Genomic DNA, 12,320 nt, shown 5'->3' on the forward strand with positions numbered 1-12,320 from the left:
AGAGGAGGGGGAGAAGGGAAAAGGAAAGGAAAGAAACTAGCATTCAGACAACAAGATGCTAGCACTTGGCCGAGGCCCGGCAAGTAGAGCACTGCCTTCTCCAGCCCACCTAATCTGGCAGGGATGAGAATGGGATTCTCTTGTGTGACAAACGCGGGCAGCAACAGTCACATTGAGGACTCCAAAGCCATCTCCAGGCCTAGCAGGAAAGTGTCATGAGCAAGGGTCCTCCACCAGCACAAGCACAGGATGGGAGCACACAGGCCATCACCATCGCTAAGCAACACCACCTGTTTCCGGGCTACCCGAAGACACAAGGGCTCCTGAGAACACGCTGAGCGGCTGGACAGCGGTGCATCAGACCCGCCCCAGGCCACGGAGGTGGTCGCTGAGTTGAGGGTTCAGGCGCTTCTTAACTATGTAATTTTAAAACTCTGTCTCCAAATCTTTCTTAAGACACGGAAAGACACATTACGCACTATGAACAGAGGTCAGAACCAACTGAGGCTCACAGCCCCTTCGGGAGTGCTGGAAACAGCTGTGTACTGCTCTTCTCACTGGCTGCTACCAAGATGCGCTCTGAATGACATGCTGCACTCCTTGGGCAGAGTGAGGAGTCTCGTGACAGTCACAGGACCAGAACGGTACAGAAGGAACCTGAGGACACAGCACACTGAAGGCCCTGACCAAGAGTCCACTTCTCCTAAGCCATACTTTGGAACATGTTTATGCAGTAAAGTTGTTTTAAAAGCAAAAAAAAAATCACAAACTCAGGTTTGTGCTTAATACTAATACCAATGTTGTTCTTCAAGTCAAATTAAAAAAAAAAAAAGAGGGCTACTGCGGCGCATAGTGGTCACACCTATACCGCAGCACTCAGGAGGCTGAGGCAGCGCAAGATGCTGAGTCCAAGGCCAGCCTGAGCAATGCAGCAAGTTCTGTCACCCTGGACTATGGCAATGGGGAATTGGGATGGAAGAAGTCCCATACTTCCCAGTGTGATTCTGTCCCCAGATAAGGCTTCAACTAACATCAGGTGGCTTCAGTCAACCTTCGGATTCAGAGGGCCAACATTTATGTCATTACAATTACTTCTTACCATCTTCATGTGTGACACCCAGAAAGGGGAGGCTTAGATGAACCACAAGAGGATTTTCTGTGTCACTCCACAAGGGAAGCAGCTGGGTTCTGCTCATCCCAATCTTGCCGCCAGCACCACTCACCCACAGTGCACACGGCAGCGTCTTCAGGACAGTTCACGGCCTTGCCCTCCCGCAGCACCCTGTGACAGACATTAATGAAGAAATGCTTCTTTTCTGCTTCTGTCTGGCTGCCATCCACTGCTTCCCAATTCTGTTCTGATTCTGTAACCAGAAGAAAAGTCTCTCTAACCAAAGGCAATAAACTCATTCCCTAGAGGTCAGACCACAAATGGTAAGGAAGCCAAAGGTCAAGAGCCCAAGCGCGTAGACAAAAAAAAAAAAAATCAGACAAAAAACATCAGTCTTCCCATTTCTAGCACCCAGTCCAGGAAGGCTGACGGCGCAGACACAGCCTTGGCTTTCTCACTAGGTGCGTCAGAAAATAAGCCACGCTCAATGTGTCTTCAGAAGAACAGGCTTACCAGGGGACAGAGAATTAGACTGCACACTTTTCCTAAACCACACTAAAGGAAATCAGAGACTGAGGACTGAGTTACAAGCCCGCGGGTGTGCTAAGCCTACCGAATAGCATGCCAATGAAGTCACACCCAGCTCTGGACTCCATGAAACTATGTCACTAAAAAAAAAAAAAAAAAAAAAAAAACTACCAAAGCTGGGTGACAGGAGTGTGCTGAGGGAGGCGCATTACAAATTTTGAGTCCAATCTAGGCAAGTTAGCAATTCAGAGGGACTATGTCTCTGAATTTTAAAAAGGGCTGGAGGCATAGCTCAATGTACAGGTCATGGGTCCAATCCCCAGTGTGGGGGGCACAGGGGACCAACAGCCTCTTTCATGAATGAAGACCAAGGATAAGGACAGAAGGTCTGGTGCCCTCAAAAGTAGACAGACATGTATGGTGACTGACCCAAAGCCTCACACCCACATCAATAATTAACAGAAGGCCACAAAGGCACATGTTGGGTGTCAAGAACACAACAATAAAGAAAGGAACATGGGACAGCTATGATAAGCAGAACTCCCAAAAGCAGAAATTAGGGACAAATGGGAACTTTATATAATAAAGAAAGACACAGAATTATAAAAATTCATCCCTATGCAAAGTGGTTTAAGGGCTGGCCAAACAGCTTAGCAGACTAAAGTGCCACATCTGCCTTTTCTTAGGCAGAAAGCAGTGCCCAGGGTTCAATCCCCAGGGCACACTGAGATGGCCACTGAGACTGGGCGTGGTGGCACACACCTGTAATGCCAGCACTTGGGAGGCTGAAAATAGGAGACTCACTATGAGTCCAATCTGTGTAGTGAGGGGCTGGGGAGTTGGCTCGGTGGTCTAAGAACCTGCCTGGTAATCTGTGTAGTGAGGCCCTATAGACCCTGTTCTAAATATATGGAAGGATGGATGGATGGATGGAAGGAAGGAAGGAAGGAAGGAAGGAAGGAAGGAAGGAAGGAAGGAAGAAAAAAAGGTAGGTAGGCAGGCAGGGAGGGAGGTAGTTCTTTTGTAAATGGAGACTAGGATGTGGAAGGCAAAAGGCCCACAGCTGGTTTCTCACAACACAGTGTTTTGGAAGAACAGCACTGTGAGGCCCACAGCCTACAGAAACCATGCAGGACGATGCACTGCACGAGAGCCAAGGCCTCATCCAGACATCTATCATGTGGCTAGAGTGGGGACCCTATATACAAAGCACAAGGTCTGACACATAGAGGCATTAGGTGGTTATCATTAAATTCTGCTAAGATGAGCCCAAAGTAATCTAGCTAGAAAATGGTAATTCAGTCTCAAATGCAGGTTACTCAGTATTCAGGGACAACTGTTCCAAAGACAGAAAACTGAGGTCCCAGAGCTACCTGAGTGGCGAGCCAGAGCAGACAGGTCATAGCGCTTCTTCCCATCGCTGACACCACAGAGGAGGTCTTCCTTTTCCTTGACACAGGCGTACTTTGTGTCCCACGTGAAGAAGTACGTGCAAGCTACCTCCCCTGTGAACACAGGTTCTCCTTTGCCATCATTCCCTGCAATGTGTGAGAGAACATAAGACTGTTACATAGCCATGACCAAGGACCATCTCAGGAGCAAGGTACAGTAGTCACCAGGGCAAGATGTCTAGCCAGCTTCAACACTGAAGTGCAGAATCTATAGAGAATTTGGGGACTAGAGTGGCACCTATTAAGCTTCACTTAAACCCTCATCATCCTGGTAAAGTGGTATCAAGGAGGCATCGCAGAAAGCTATATAGAACATTATCAAGGAAAAGCAGAGCCCCATCAACATGTGTCCTGGTGACAAGGCAGGGCTGCAGTCAACCCACAACAGACTATGGGGTGCTCAAAAAGCAAGACAGAGCCCAGAGCTCCATTCCCAAGAACACCCCACTGACTGATGACCAAACTGTCAGTGATGTGAGCTGAGAACACCCCAGTCACGGCCCCAACTGAAGAAGTGTTCTGAGCCCACATGGACCCCATGAAACTCAAGGCATGCCTCCAAATGCTACCAAACTCTGTGACTTGCCAATACATGTCAATGTCTATGACACTCAACTGGAATTAGCAGACGCCTCCTCCCACAGTGACAGCAGCTTCCATTCATCAACCAGGACACCTCAGCTTTACACTAAAAATCCACTTTTCACAGGTCGCTGCCCTGCCCCACATGCCCTGGGGTTCTACAGTCACTGCTGAGCCTGCCTACTGGAAATCCAGTCCCCTCATCTTTCCCACTGATGGGCAGCTGGCACACACCTCCCCTTTCTGTATCCTTGATAGTGTCATAATCCTTGCCTGCGGCTCCCACATGATCAGCCTGCCTCCTTGAGGTCTGTGGTCCCGAATGCTATGTTCTTAATGTTCTAAGGAAAATAAGGTCCCAATTCTCATTTCTACTAAATCTTGGATGCTATTACCTTTATGTGCATATAATGAAGCAATGGCAGCTACCTCCCCCAGCACAACCTGAGCCAGGTGCCAAGTTAAAGGTCTCCTGTGGCTTCACAGCTACAAAGGCACAGAGCCAGAGGGAAGCCCCTTTGGTTGAGACCCAGGCTCAAGCTCATAACCACAGGACAAGATTTTGCCTCTCTACTGTGGGACTATACCTCTCCCCCCCGTATGTATGCAAACACTGGCATTTCTCTTTTCTCTGTTTTTGTTGGCGAGTTGTTTGACTTTGTATTTAATAATTACCTGAGTAATTACTTCTCTTTGAGAAAGCAAGACCCCTACTTTCCTTTCCTAGGCACAGTCCACAACCCAGAGGCCACTGTCCTTAAGGAGAGCCTTCTTGCCCACGTATGCTTAGGTCAGCAGCCACAACCTTCACCTGCCTGTTTCCAACCTGGCCATGCAGTTTAGCTTAATCCAACTGGATTTGCAGCTTAAAGTTGCTATTTGGAAAAGATGTTTTTCTAAAACATTCACTGTGTTTCCTGTACCACATAAGCTTACCAACAACTGAATTAAACAAAGATGGTTCTAGAGCTTTCTATTTTGTTTTGTTTAAAAAAAAACAAAAAACAAAAACAAAAAAAAAAAAAAAAAAACCAGTCCTTGGATGGAGCCACAACTCTAGGTCTTCTTCTCCTTCTCCTTCTTTCTAAGTTGCTCAGGCTGGACTGAAATGTGTATTCTCCTGTCCCAGCTCCTGCTCCCCAGAGTGCTGGTATTACAGACCTGTGCCACCAGACCCAGCTCATCTTACTTTTATTTTTAATTACTCAGGATTCAGCCCAAGGAATACTGAGCCACCTCCTCAGCCCTTTTTTTAAATTTTACTTTGAGCCAGAATCTTATAAAATATCCATGTTGGCCTCGAACTTCTGATCCACCTGCCACTCAGTCTCCCACGTAACTGAGGTTACAGGCATGCAAAAATAGCTGGCTTCATGCCATTTTTAACGTTCTTTTTTTTTTTTTTTTTTTTTTTTTTTTTTTTTTTTTTTTATTTGTGTGTGTGGCCAGCTCAGCCCACCAGGGGGCGGGGCTGGCTGGCATGTGGTGCTGGGGATTGAACCAGGGTCCCTATGCTTTGCTAAGCTTGTTCTAAGTAGGTGCTTTAGACCACTGAGCCATCTCACCAGCCCCTTCATGCCATTTTTGAGCTGATTTTTGCACCTGAAACCAATGATCTTCAGGGATCTGAAACAACCACTGGGATTCACTTAATCTATAATCTTATTTAATTCCTCAAGCAATTATAGCAAACCATTAAGCTAGGACTCCCCTCTATAAGCATTCATTTTCAAATACAGTGGCTATGTCTTCAGAGATTATCCATCCTTCAGTAACTCTTGTCTACCCATTAGTAAGAGCTTTTCACCTCCCCTTCATGCAAGGGCTCCTAGGGTGCTGGCCTGACAGCCCAGGCTCTGGTTTATTCCCTAGCATACCACCTTGCATGACCTCACAGTGTGTGACTTCCACATCCAGTTAAAAGGGAAGGGAACTTTTCCAACAAAACTAAGCAGTTCTCTGCTTTCGTTCCTCCATTAATCTGTGACAGTGAAGCAAACTCCTTCATTTTCCCTCCAACTACACAGTAAGCTCATTGCCCAGGTCTCCTGCCTGTAAGGCTGGCCAACTGACTTCACTCTGGCTCACTAAAAGAAAAAAAAAAAAAAAATGCTATGCCATTCTACAGAGTTTAGAAGACAGCAATACAAGACGAAAGAGCACAGGTCCTTAGACCACATGGAACACAGGCCTCACTTCCAGCCCTGATACGCAACAACTTGTATCAAACTAAAGGAAATACACTTTTAATCTACTGAGGCTCTTAAACTTGCAGACAGTTGTTTACTCTTCTCAAAACAAAAACAAAAATTATCTGATAGCTTCATTTGACAGAGTCACCAACAACATGGCATCATTTCACAGCAAACTAGAAGTTACTGAAACAATACCACAGTTAAAAGAATAAAGTTCTGCATCTCTGTGTCTTGAAAATGCATGAACCTTAGATTCATAAGCATAAGTAATTCCTAGAAATCCAACTTGAACTGTAAAACACACCAGCCTGCATGACATAGCCAATTAACACCCACTTGTATCCAAAAATACATTTCATGTCCCCAAGAAACATAGACTGCAACAAGGGATTTTACCTAAAATGTCTATTCAAATTTGAGTGAAATAATTTTAGAGTAACAGCATCCTCAAAAATATGGAATACTGAATCACAGACTGGAAAGGAATTACAAATACTTTACGATGCCCAAAAGAAGGCTTAAACCTCACCACCCCGATACCTCTGTGCAGGCTCCCTGTAACACCCTTGTAAAACATCGATTTTTTTTTCTTGGTACCATTTATTTTTCATTTTATCAGATCTGCTAACAGAATTCAGGTTGCAGAAAGAAATGTTCCTACTGGGCAGTGGGGCTGGGTGATTCAACCCATCCAATCTACTGGAAGCAAATCTAAGGGCATGAATCGGGGTAGGGGGAATCAAGGTATGCACATGTACAGATCTGCCAGAATGAAAGCCCCTAATCTATATAACTAATGTGCACCAGTGAAAAATCGGGGGGAATTTTTTTTAAATGAGGCAAACTTGGTAAAACACTGATAGCTGCTAGAGTGATCGGCACATATGCCTCCACTGTAACATATTCCAACCTTATGTGTTAAAAACTAATCACTACAAAATAAAAAAGGGAAAGCAATAGCCACTGGCACTGTTTGCAGTCCACCTCTTTCAACCTCAGTTTTCCAGGATCAGCTCCTCACTGCACACGCCCTTCCTCAGAGCCTGTGACAACTTTCCTCCTCACCTCCCAGAGACTGCGTGCATTTTCCAGGGCCTTCACTCTCACCTCCCAGCATCCCCATGTGACAGGGACTCATGTTCAAAAACAGCTCGGTCATTGATTAAAGCCTTGCATAGAGCAGGGACACGAGAGGTATGACAAGGTCTGGAGACTCAGACCAAGAGGCCAACTGGCAATGCAGCAGCCCAGGCTGTTAGGAAAAGGACAGCCCACGAGGGCCAGGACCCAGCCCAGGGACTGACAGCTAGGGCAGCAATGAAGAAGCAGGCTGCACTCCCCAGACACTGGGGACAGAGAGCAGAGGGAGTGGGGATCAGAACTCAGAGGTGGGATCCTTACAGTGGGTGCAGAACTTGCAAGGTTGACAAACAGAGACAGTGAACCTGAGGAGGGGCGGGGCACACACAAGGCAACTGTGACTCCTCCCCTCCACACCAGAAACGCATCCCAGGCTTACTGAGATGCCCAGGACCCACGCTGTATCTGGATCGAACCAGCTCTCTGCAGGACATGGCACACAGGGCTCCCTCACCTCTCCGGACCCACATTTGCATGCAGCTACCGCCCTGCCCCCAGGTTCCCACCTGTGAAGACCCTGGGTCCCTGGGCCACTCTGGGCCCCTGTCTTGTTACTCCTCCTCCTATAGCTGACGCAGTCCCTGCTCCTCTTAAGAGGCCTGACTCATGGCAGGCCCAGAAACAGCCCAGGCTGGCCTCACAGCCTCCTTCTTGGTGAAGGGCAGGGTGAAGGCACTTGGCAAGAGCTTGGTCCTGACAGCAATCCCCTGCACTTCACTGAAGCCCTTATCTCTCTCAGCTTCTCATCTGGAAATTCCCAGAGGCCATCTGTTACCAGACACCCTCAAAGGGCACTAAAAGTGCCTGTAAACATGAATGGTAACAACTAGAACCCAAGGGAGTAGCAGAGCCATGCATAGGAGAAAGAGGGCTAACCGTCACAGCAGACCCTCCCAGGGAGAGGTTCTGCTAGCCTGCATATGTGACCAACAGCCATTCCTGCTATGTCACCTCGGCTCACTCTAGCCGTTTAGGAGCACTTAGCACTACCACCTATCACACCGTCTCCACAGCAAAGCTGAACTTCCTGCATAGCTGCCTCTTCAAGATCCTGAGTGAATCATACAGAACAGGCCCCATGAGCACACTGCCGTGAAACACACAAAGCAAACGAAGAAGGGCAGAAGACCCATCCTCAGGGTGGGGCAGTCATGTGTGCTCAGTTCTGGCCAGCGGCACACAGACCAGGCTGGAAACCAGGCCGCCCCTGATAGAAAGCTTGGTGCAAAAGTGCAGGAGCCATGGAGAACCAGGGCGTAGGCCAGCGGTCCACAGACAGGACAGGTGCTAGGGAAGATGCAATTCCAGCATCTCTCTGCAGGTGTCAAATGTGACCGAAATCTTCAAGATGGAAGTATGGACAGTAACTCAAGACTGCTTCCTATAACCACCTGGAGAATCCAGCCTTCTGCCGAAACCTGCCCAGTGGCATTCTGCAATCCTCAAATACAAACTCCATCTCAGGGCGCTGTTCTGCAAAAAGGGGCATTCTGTAACTGCTGATAAGAAAGAAGAGGCACACACTGGACGCTGGAGTGCCTGGGGCTGCCCTGGTTATAGTGCGTATACCCCAGAACTGAGGGCAGAAAATTTCTCTCAGCAAGCTCACGGCTGGGCCTGTCCCCAAGACAAATACAGAGAGCAGAGTACAATGGAAACATGTTGTTGTTGGGGTGGGGAGGACTGCACTCCAACGAAATTCCAGTCTGGGGACCAGAGGTGGCCAGGCCCAAAGGAAGACATCTAAGGGCTCCACTCAGAGTTCTACTTCTAAGAGAAGACACAGACACTCAGACATACACACATGCACACACTCACACACTCTGATGCCAAGGAGCCGGGGCGAGGCCTCTGCACACTCACCTGCAGTTCTATTACACTCAAAGTTGATGACACTCATCCGCTGGAAGCCTGAACTGCACTCCTCGCCTCCAAAATATATCAGGGTGAGGTCTCCATCAGAGTACCTAGAGTTTTATGAATAAGCAAATGTGTTTTATGGAAGAACCAAACTTAAATTTTTAAAAATTGCTGCACTTGGCCTTTTGCATGCCATCAACAAATCAAGACTGACATAAAACAGTGAGCTCTCCAGCCAGCTGGGGAAAATGTCCTAGAAAATGAGCTCCAACTGCACAGCTTCAAATAACAATGGGCTACAGGAAAATGCTGACGGGTTTTGCTGCAAGTACAAAGACTTCTCTTGCTCTCCCTTTTGGATCTCATGCAAAACAAATAATGCCCCAGAATCAGGCAGATTTCTTTAGTCACCGCCCTAAGTACAATCTCACCTGAAGGACTCTGAGTAAGACTTGATTCAGAAAACTGTGCCTTCACACTGCTTTAGGTAACAGTACCTACCACAACAATGCACTAAATAGGTCAAAAGAAATGTGCTAAATCAATCTGTTTGGCTGCATATAGCTTTTATATAGTGCTAACAGCATTCTCAAACTACCAGAAAAATACAGAAAGTCAAAAACATAATTTGAAATACAGATGCTAATGTAAACTAGTTAAGTAAATTTCCTACACTACAGTTCCTCACACACAATAGATTTACAAGACAAACAGTTCTAACAGATGCTCTCTTATTGTTAACTCAGGAAAAGCATCCAGCTGTTTAGCGACAAAAGGCAACAGCCCTAGGTTACAGCAGAAGGAGCTCGGGCTTTGCTGACTTTCCTGCACTTGGGGAAAGTAAGAGGACCAAGGTGGCTGGGACCAAATTCTGTCCCTCAAGCGCACAAAGGACCCACTCGCAGCCACAGGCGAGCAGGCCCGCATGGGGGCTGCTGACTCACCGGAGCATCTGGTTCTGCGGCCTCCCGGCTATCTTGACTTGAGTGGAATCGCTCTTCTTTACTTGACAAACTGAAGCTTCTTTCTTGTTACAGGATTGGGACTTAACCTCTCCACAGACATTTAAATAAAACATATATTCTTTTCCATCAGAAGCATAGGCTCCTACAGAGGGAAAAACCAAGAAGGGTTTGTCTGCAATCCCAGCTGTCCCAAGGTGAAGCATTCCAGAAGTCCAACCCAATCCCAATTCCAAACCCAGCCCAGCAGAGCCTGAGACAGTGGGCCACCTGGGTCCCTCGCTCCCTGCCCTCTCCTTCCTCCTGAGTGGCACACAAAGCCACACCAACTACAGACACCTGCTCACCTCGGGGCTGGGTGAGCGGTCTGAGGTCAACGGTGATGTCGTGCTGCCCGCTGCTCAGAGCACAGGTGCTGCTCTCCAGGTAGTCCCTGTGGCAGGCATACTCGGTGACCCACTCAACCTCATAGCGGCAATTGGACTTGGCAGTGAGCTTGGGCAGAGTGCCCTATTGGGAACAATGGGAAAGGGGTAAAACGAAAGTTTTCGGTGCAGCTTAAATACAGATTTTTTTCATGCTTTTTAAAAGCTAAGGTGGGCTGTTGGGTTTTTACATTTTCTGTTCCTGGTGTTTGAATCATAATATCCCATTAAGCATTGTGATACATGATGCACAATACCTCCACTTACTTTACTTTTACTTTTAACCTGTTTTTACATTAATTTTTTTTTCCTGTATTTGACTTGTAGCAATGCCACAGACTTGTAACTCCACTCCCTTTCCAATCACCTTCACAGTGACACTCAGGCTTCAGCCCACAAACACACGCTCAACTCAGCATCACCCGAGCATCACTATAACCCCAGCAAACAGCACGGAGTAGTTAGGGGTGTGTGGCCAGCGCCAAGCAAACAGCTGCACGCATGCAGGGAGACGGTCTGCACCTCTTTCTAAGGCTGACGGAGGCGACTGGCCCCACTGCACCTGTATTCCAATCTACAGGGGGGAGGGGGCCTGGGACAGGACAGAGAGGCATCACCCAGCACAAGTACCGATTCTGCCGTCACTATGGTTTCTATCTAGATGTGTTCACAGGGAGGGCTTCTGGATGGTGAGTGAACTACCGGGGCACGACAGCTGGCAGGAGGTAGGCCTACTTATAGGCAGATCACTAGGGACCTGACCTGAAGGAGTGCAATGTCCCTGCAGCTCTTCCCTTCTCTCTCCAGCTGCCATGCTGCAACAGCCTTCCTCTGCCATGCTCCTCGGTGAGCCGCTCCTGTCCTGCAGCTGGCCAACCGCAAACCGCCAAGGCGAGCCAAATAAACCACCCCTTGCGTTTTGTGAGTGCTGGGTGTTTGGACCAGTGACAAAAAGTGATAAGACTTTTGCTATGCTGCCTCCACAACCAGGGGCACCTGTGCACATCTTCTGTGTGAACTGCGGAGGGTGCCGATGACATCCAGATTCCCTGGACAGCCACCTTTTTACCCCCTTTGGAAGAAATGTCTTACCAGGAATTGCCTAGCTATTTTCAGCACTGTTAAATCCGTATTTACTAAGCTCCACTACATGTCAGTCACACCACCAAGCGCCAAGTTTATAGCAGGTCACATGATGAGTAAGGTGCAAAGCCACAGACTACAGATAGACCACACACAGTGTATCTGCCACAAAACAATGCACAATCTTAGCAAGTGAAAAACCTAACACCAGAAGCCCATGTAGTAGGCTACTTTTAAATAAAGGGTCTGATTCTTGCATAGGCCCTGCTTTACCTTGGTCTTAACCATCCAGCAGAAAAGTATAAAAACGAAGTATAAGAAGTAAAGCCATGGTGTTATGTTGAGCTGTAGGGGACTCAGGTCAACAATTTCTGACACTGCCAGTGAAGCGGAAGACCCAATACTATTATGGGCTACTGGACTCTTTAAGAATGTTTTGCCAAGTTTACACATCTATAATATTTAAATGATGGAACTGAACAAAAAAAGGGGATACAGATGAATGTCCATTTTGATTCTGTGTATTCAAAGTGGTTAGGATAGATATATAGTTACATCCTCTTAATGAATAGAGGGATTTGTTCTAATGGTGTTTGTAAATAGGATATCAAGTCCGCATCTTGTACAGCAATTAACCACTAGGAAGAACGTATGCAATGTGTTAATTATTAAAACTGTCCTACCAATTTGGTTTAAAAAAAAAAATTTTTTTAAGAAATATGATATGAAAATAAAAGAGACTATACAAAAAGAGGAACAGAATCAGGGGAAGGAAGGAGAAGGGGAAGCCATAAGGAGGGTGGCCAAATCTGTCATGTGGATGTACAAATATTCCAGAATGAAACTCAATATTTTGCATATATACCATTTATAAATAAATGTTTTTAAAAAATTAAAAAATAAATAAATAAAGGGTCTGAGAAAGCTCGATTCACCGAGCCCGAAAGCAGACTGGAGGTTGCGCAGCTGCTGCCAGGCAAGGG

At 47.0% G+C, this 12,320-nt stretch overlaps 1 protein-coding gene across 1 annotated transcript in view; it reads right to left on the reverse strand.

Moving 5' to 3' along the window:
* The window catches only part of Igf2r (insulin like growth factor 2 receptor), a 115,739-nt gene that overhangs the window by 53,449 nt on the left and 49,970 nt on the right, over positions 1–12,320 (reverse strand). Inside the window, exons 8-12 of the mRNA XM_023699344.1 lie at positions 10,177–10,339; positions 9,812–9,974; positions 8,871–8,974; positions 3,013–3,177; positions 1,224–1,364 (exon numbers count right to left, since the gene is read on the reverse strand). Coding sequence (XP_023555112.1) covers positions 1,224–1,364; positions 3,013–3,177; positions 8,871–8,974; positions 9,812–9,974; positions 10,177–10,339 — 736 coding nt within the window. The remainder of the gene's footprint in view (positions 1–1,223; positions 1,365–3,012; positions 3,178–8,870; positions 8,975–9,811; positions 9,975–10,176; positions 10,340–12,320) is intronic.

Source organism: Octodon degus, unplaced genomic scaffold, assembly GCF_000260255.1.
Source record: "Octodon degus isolate 3935 unplaced genomic scaffold, OctDeg1.0 scaffold00112, whole genome shotgun sequence".
Classification (NCBI taxonomy): Eukaryota; Metazoa; Chordata; class Mammalia; order Rodentia; family Octodontidae; genus Octodon; species Octodon degus.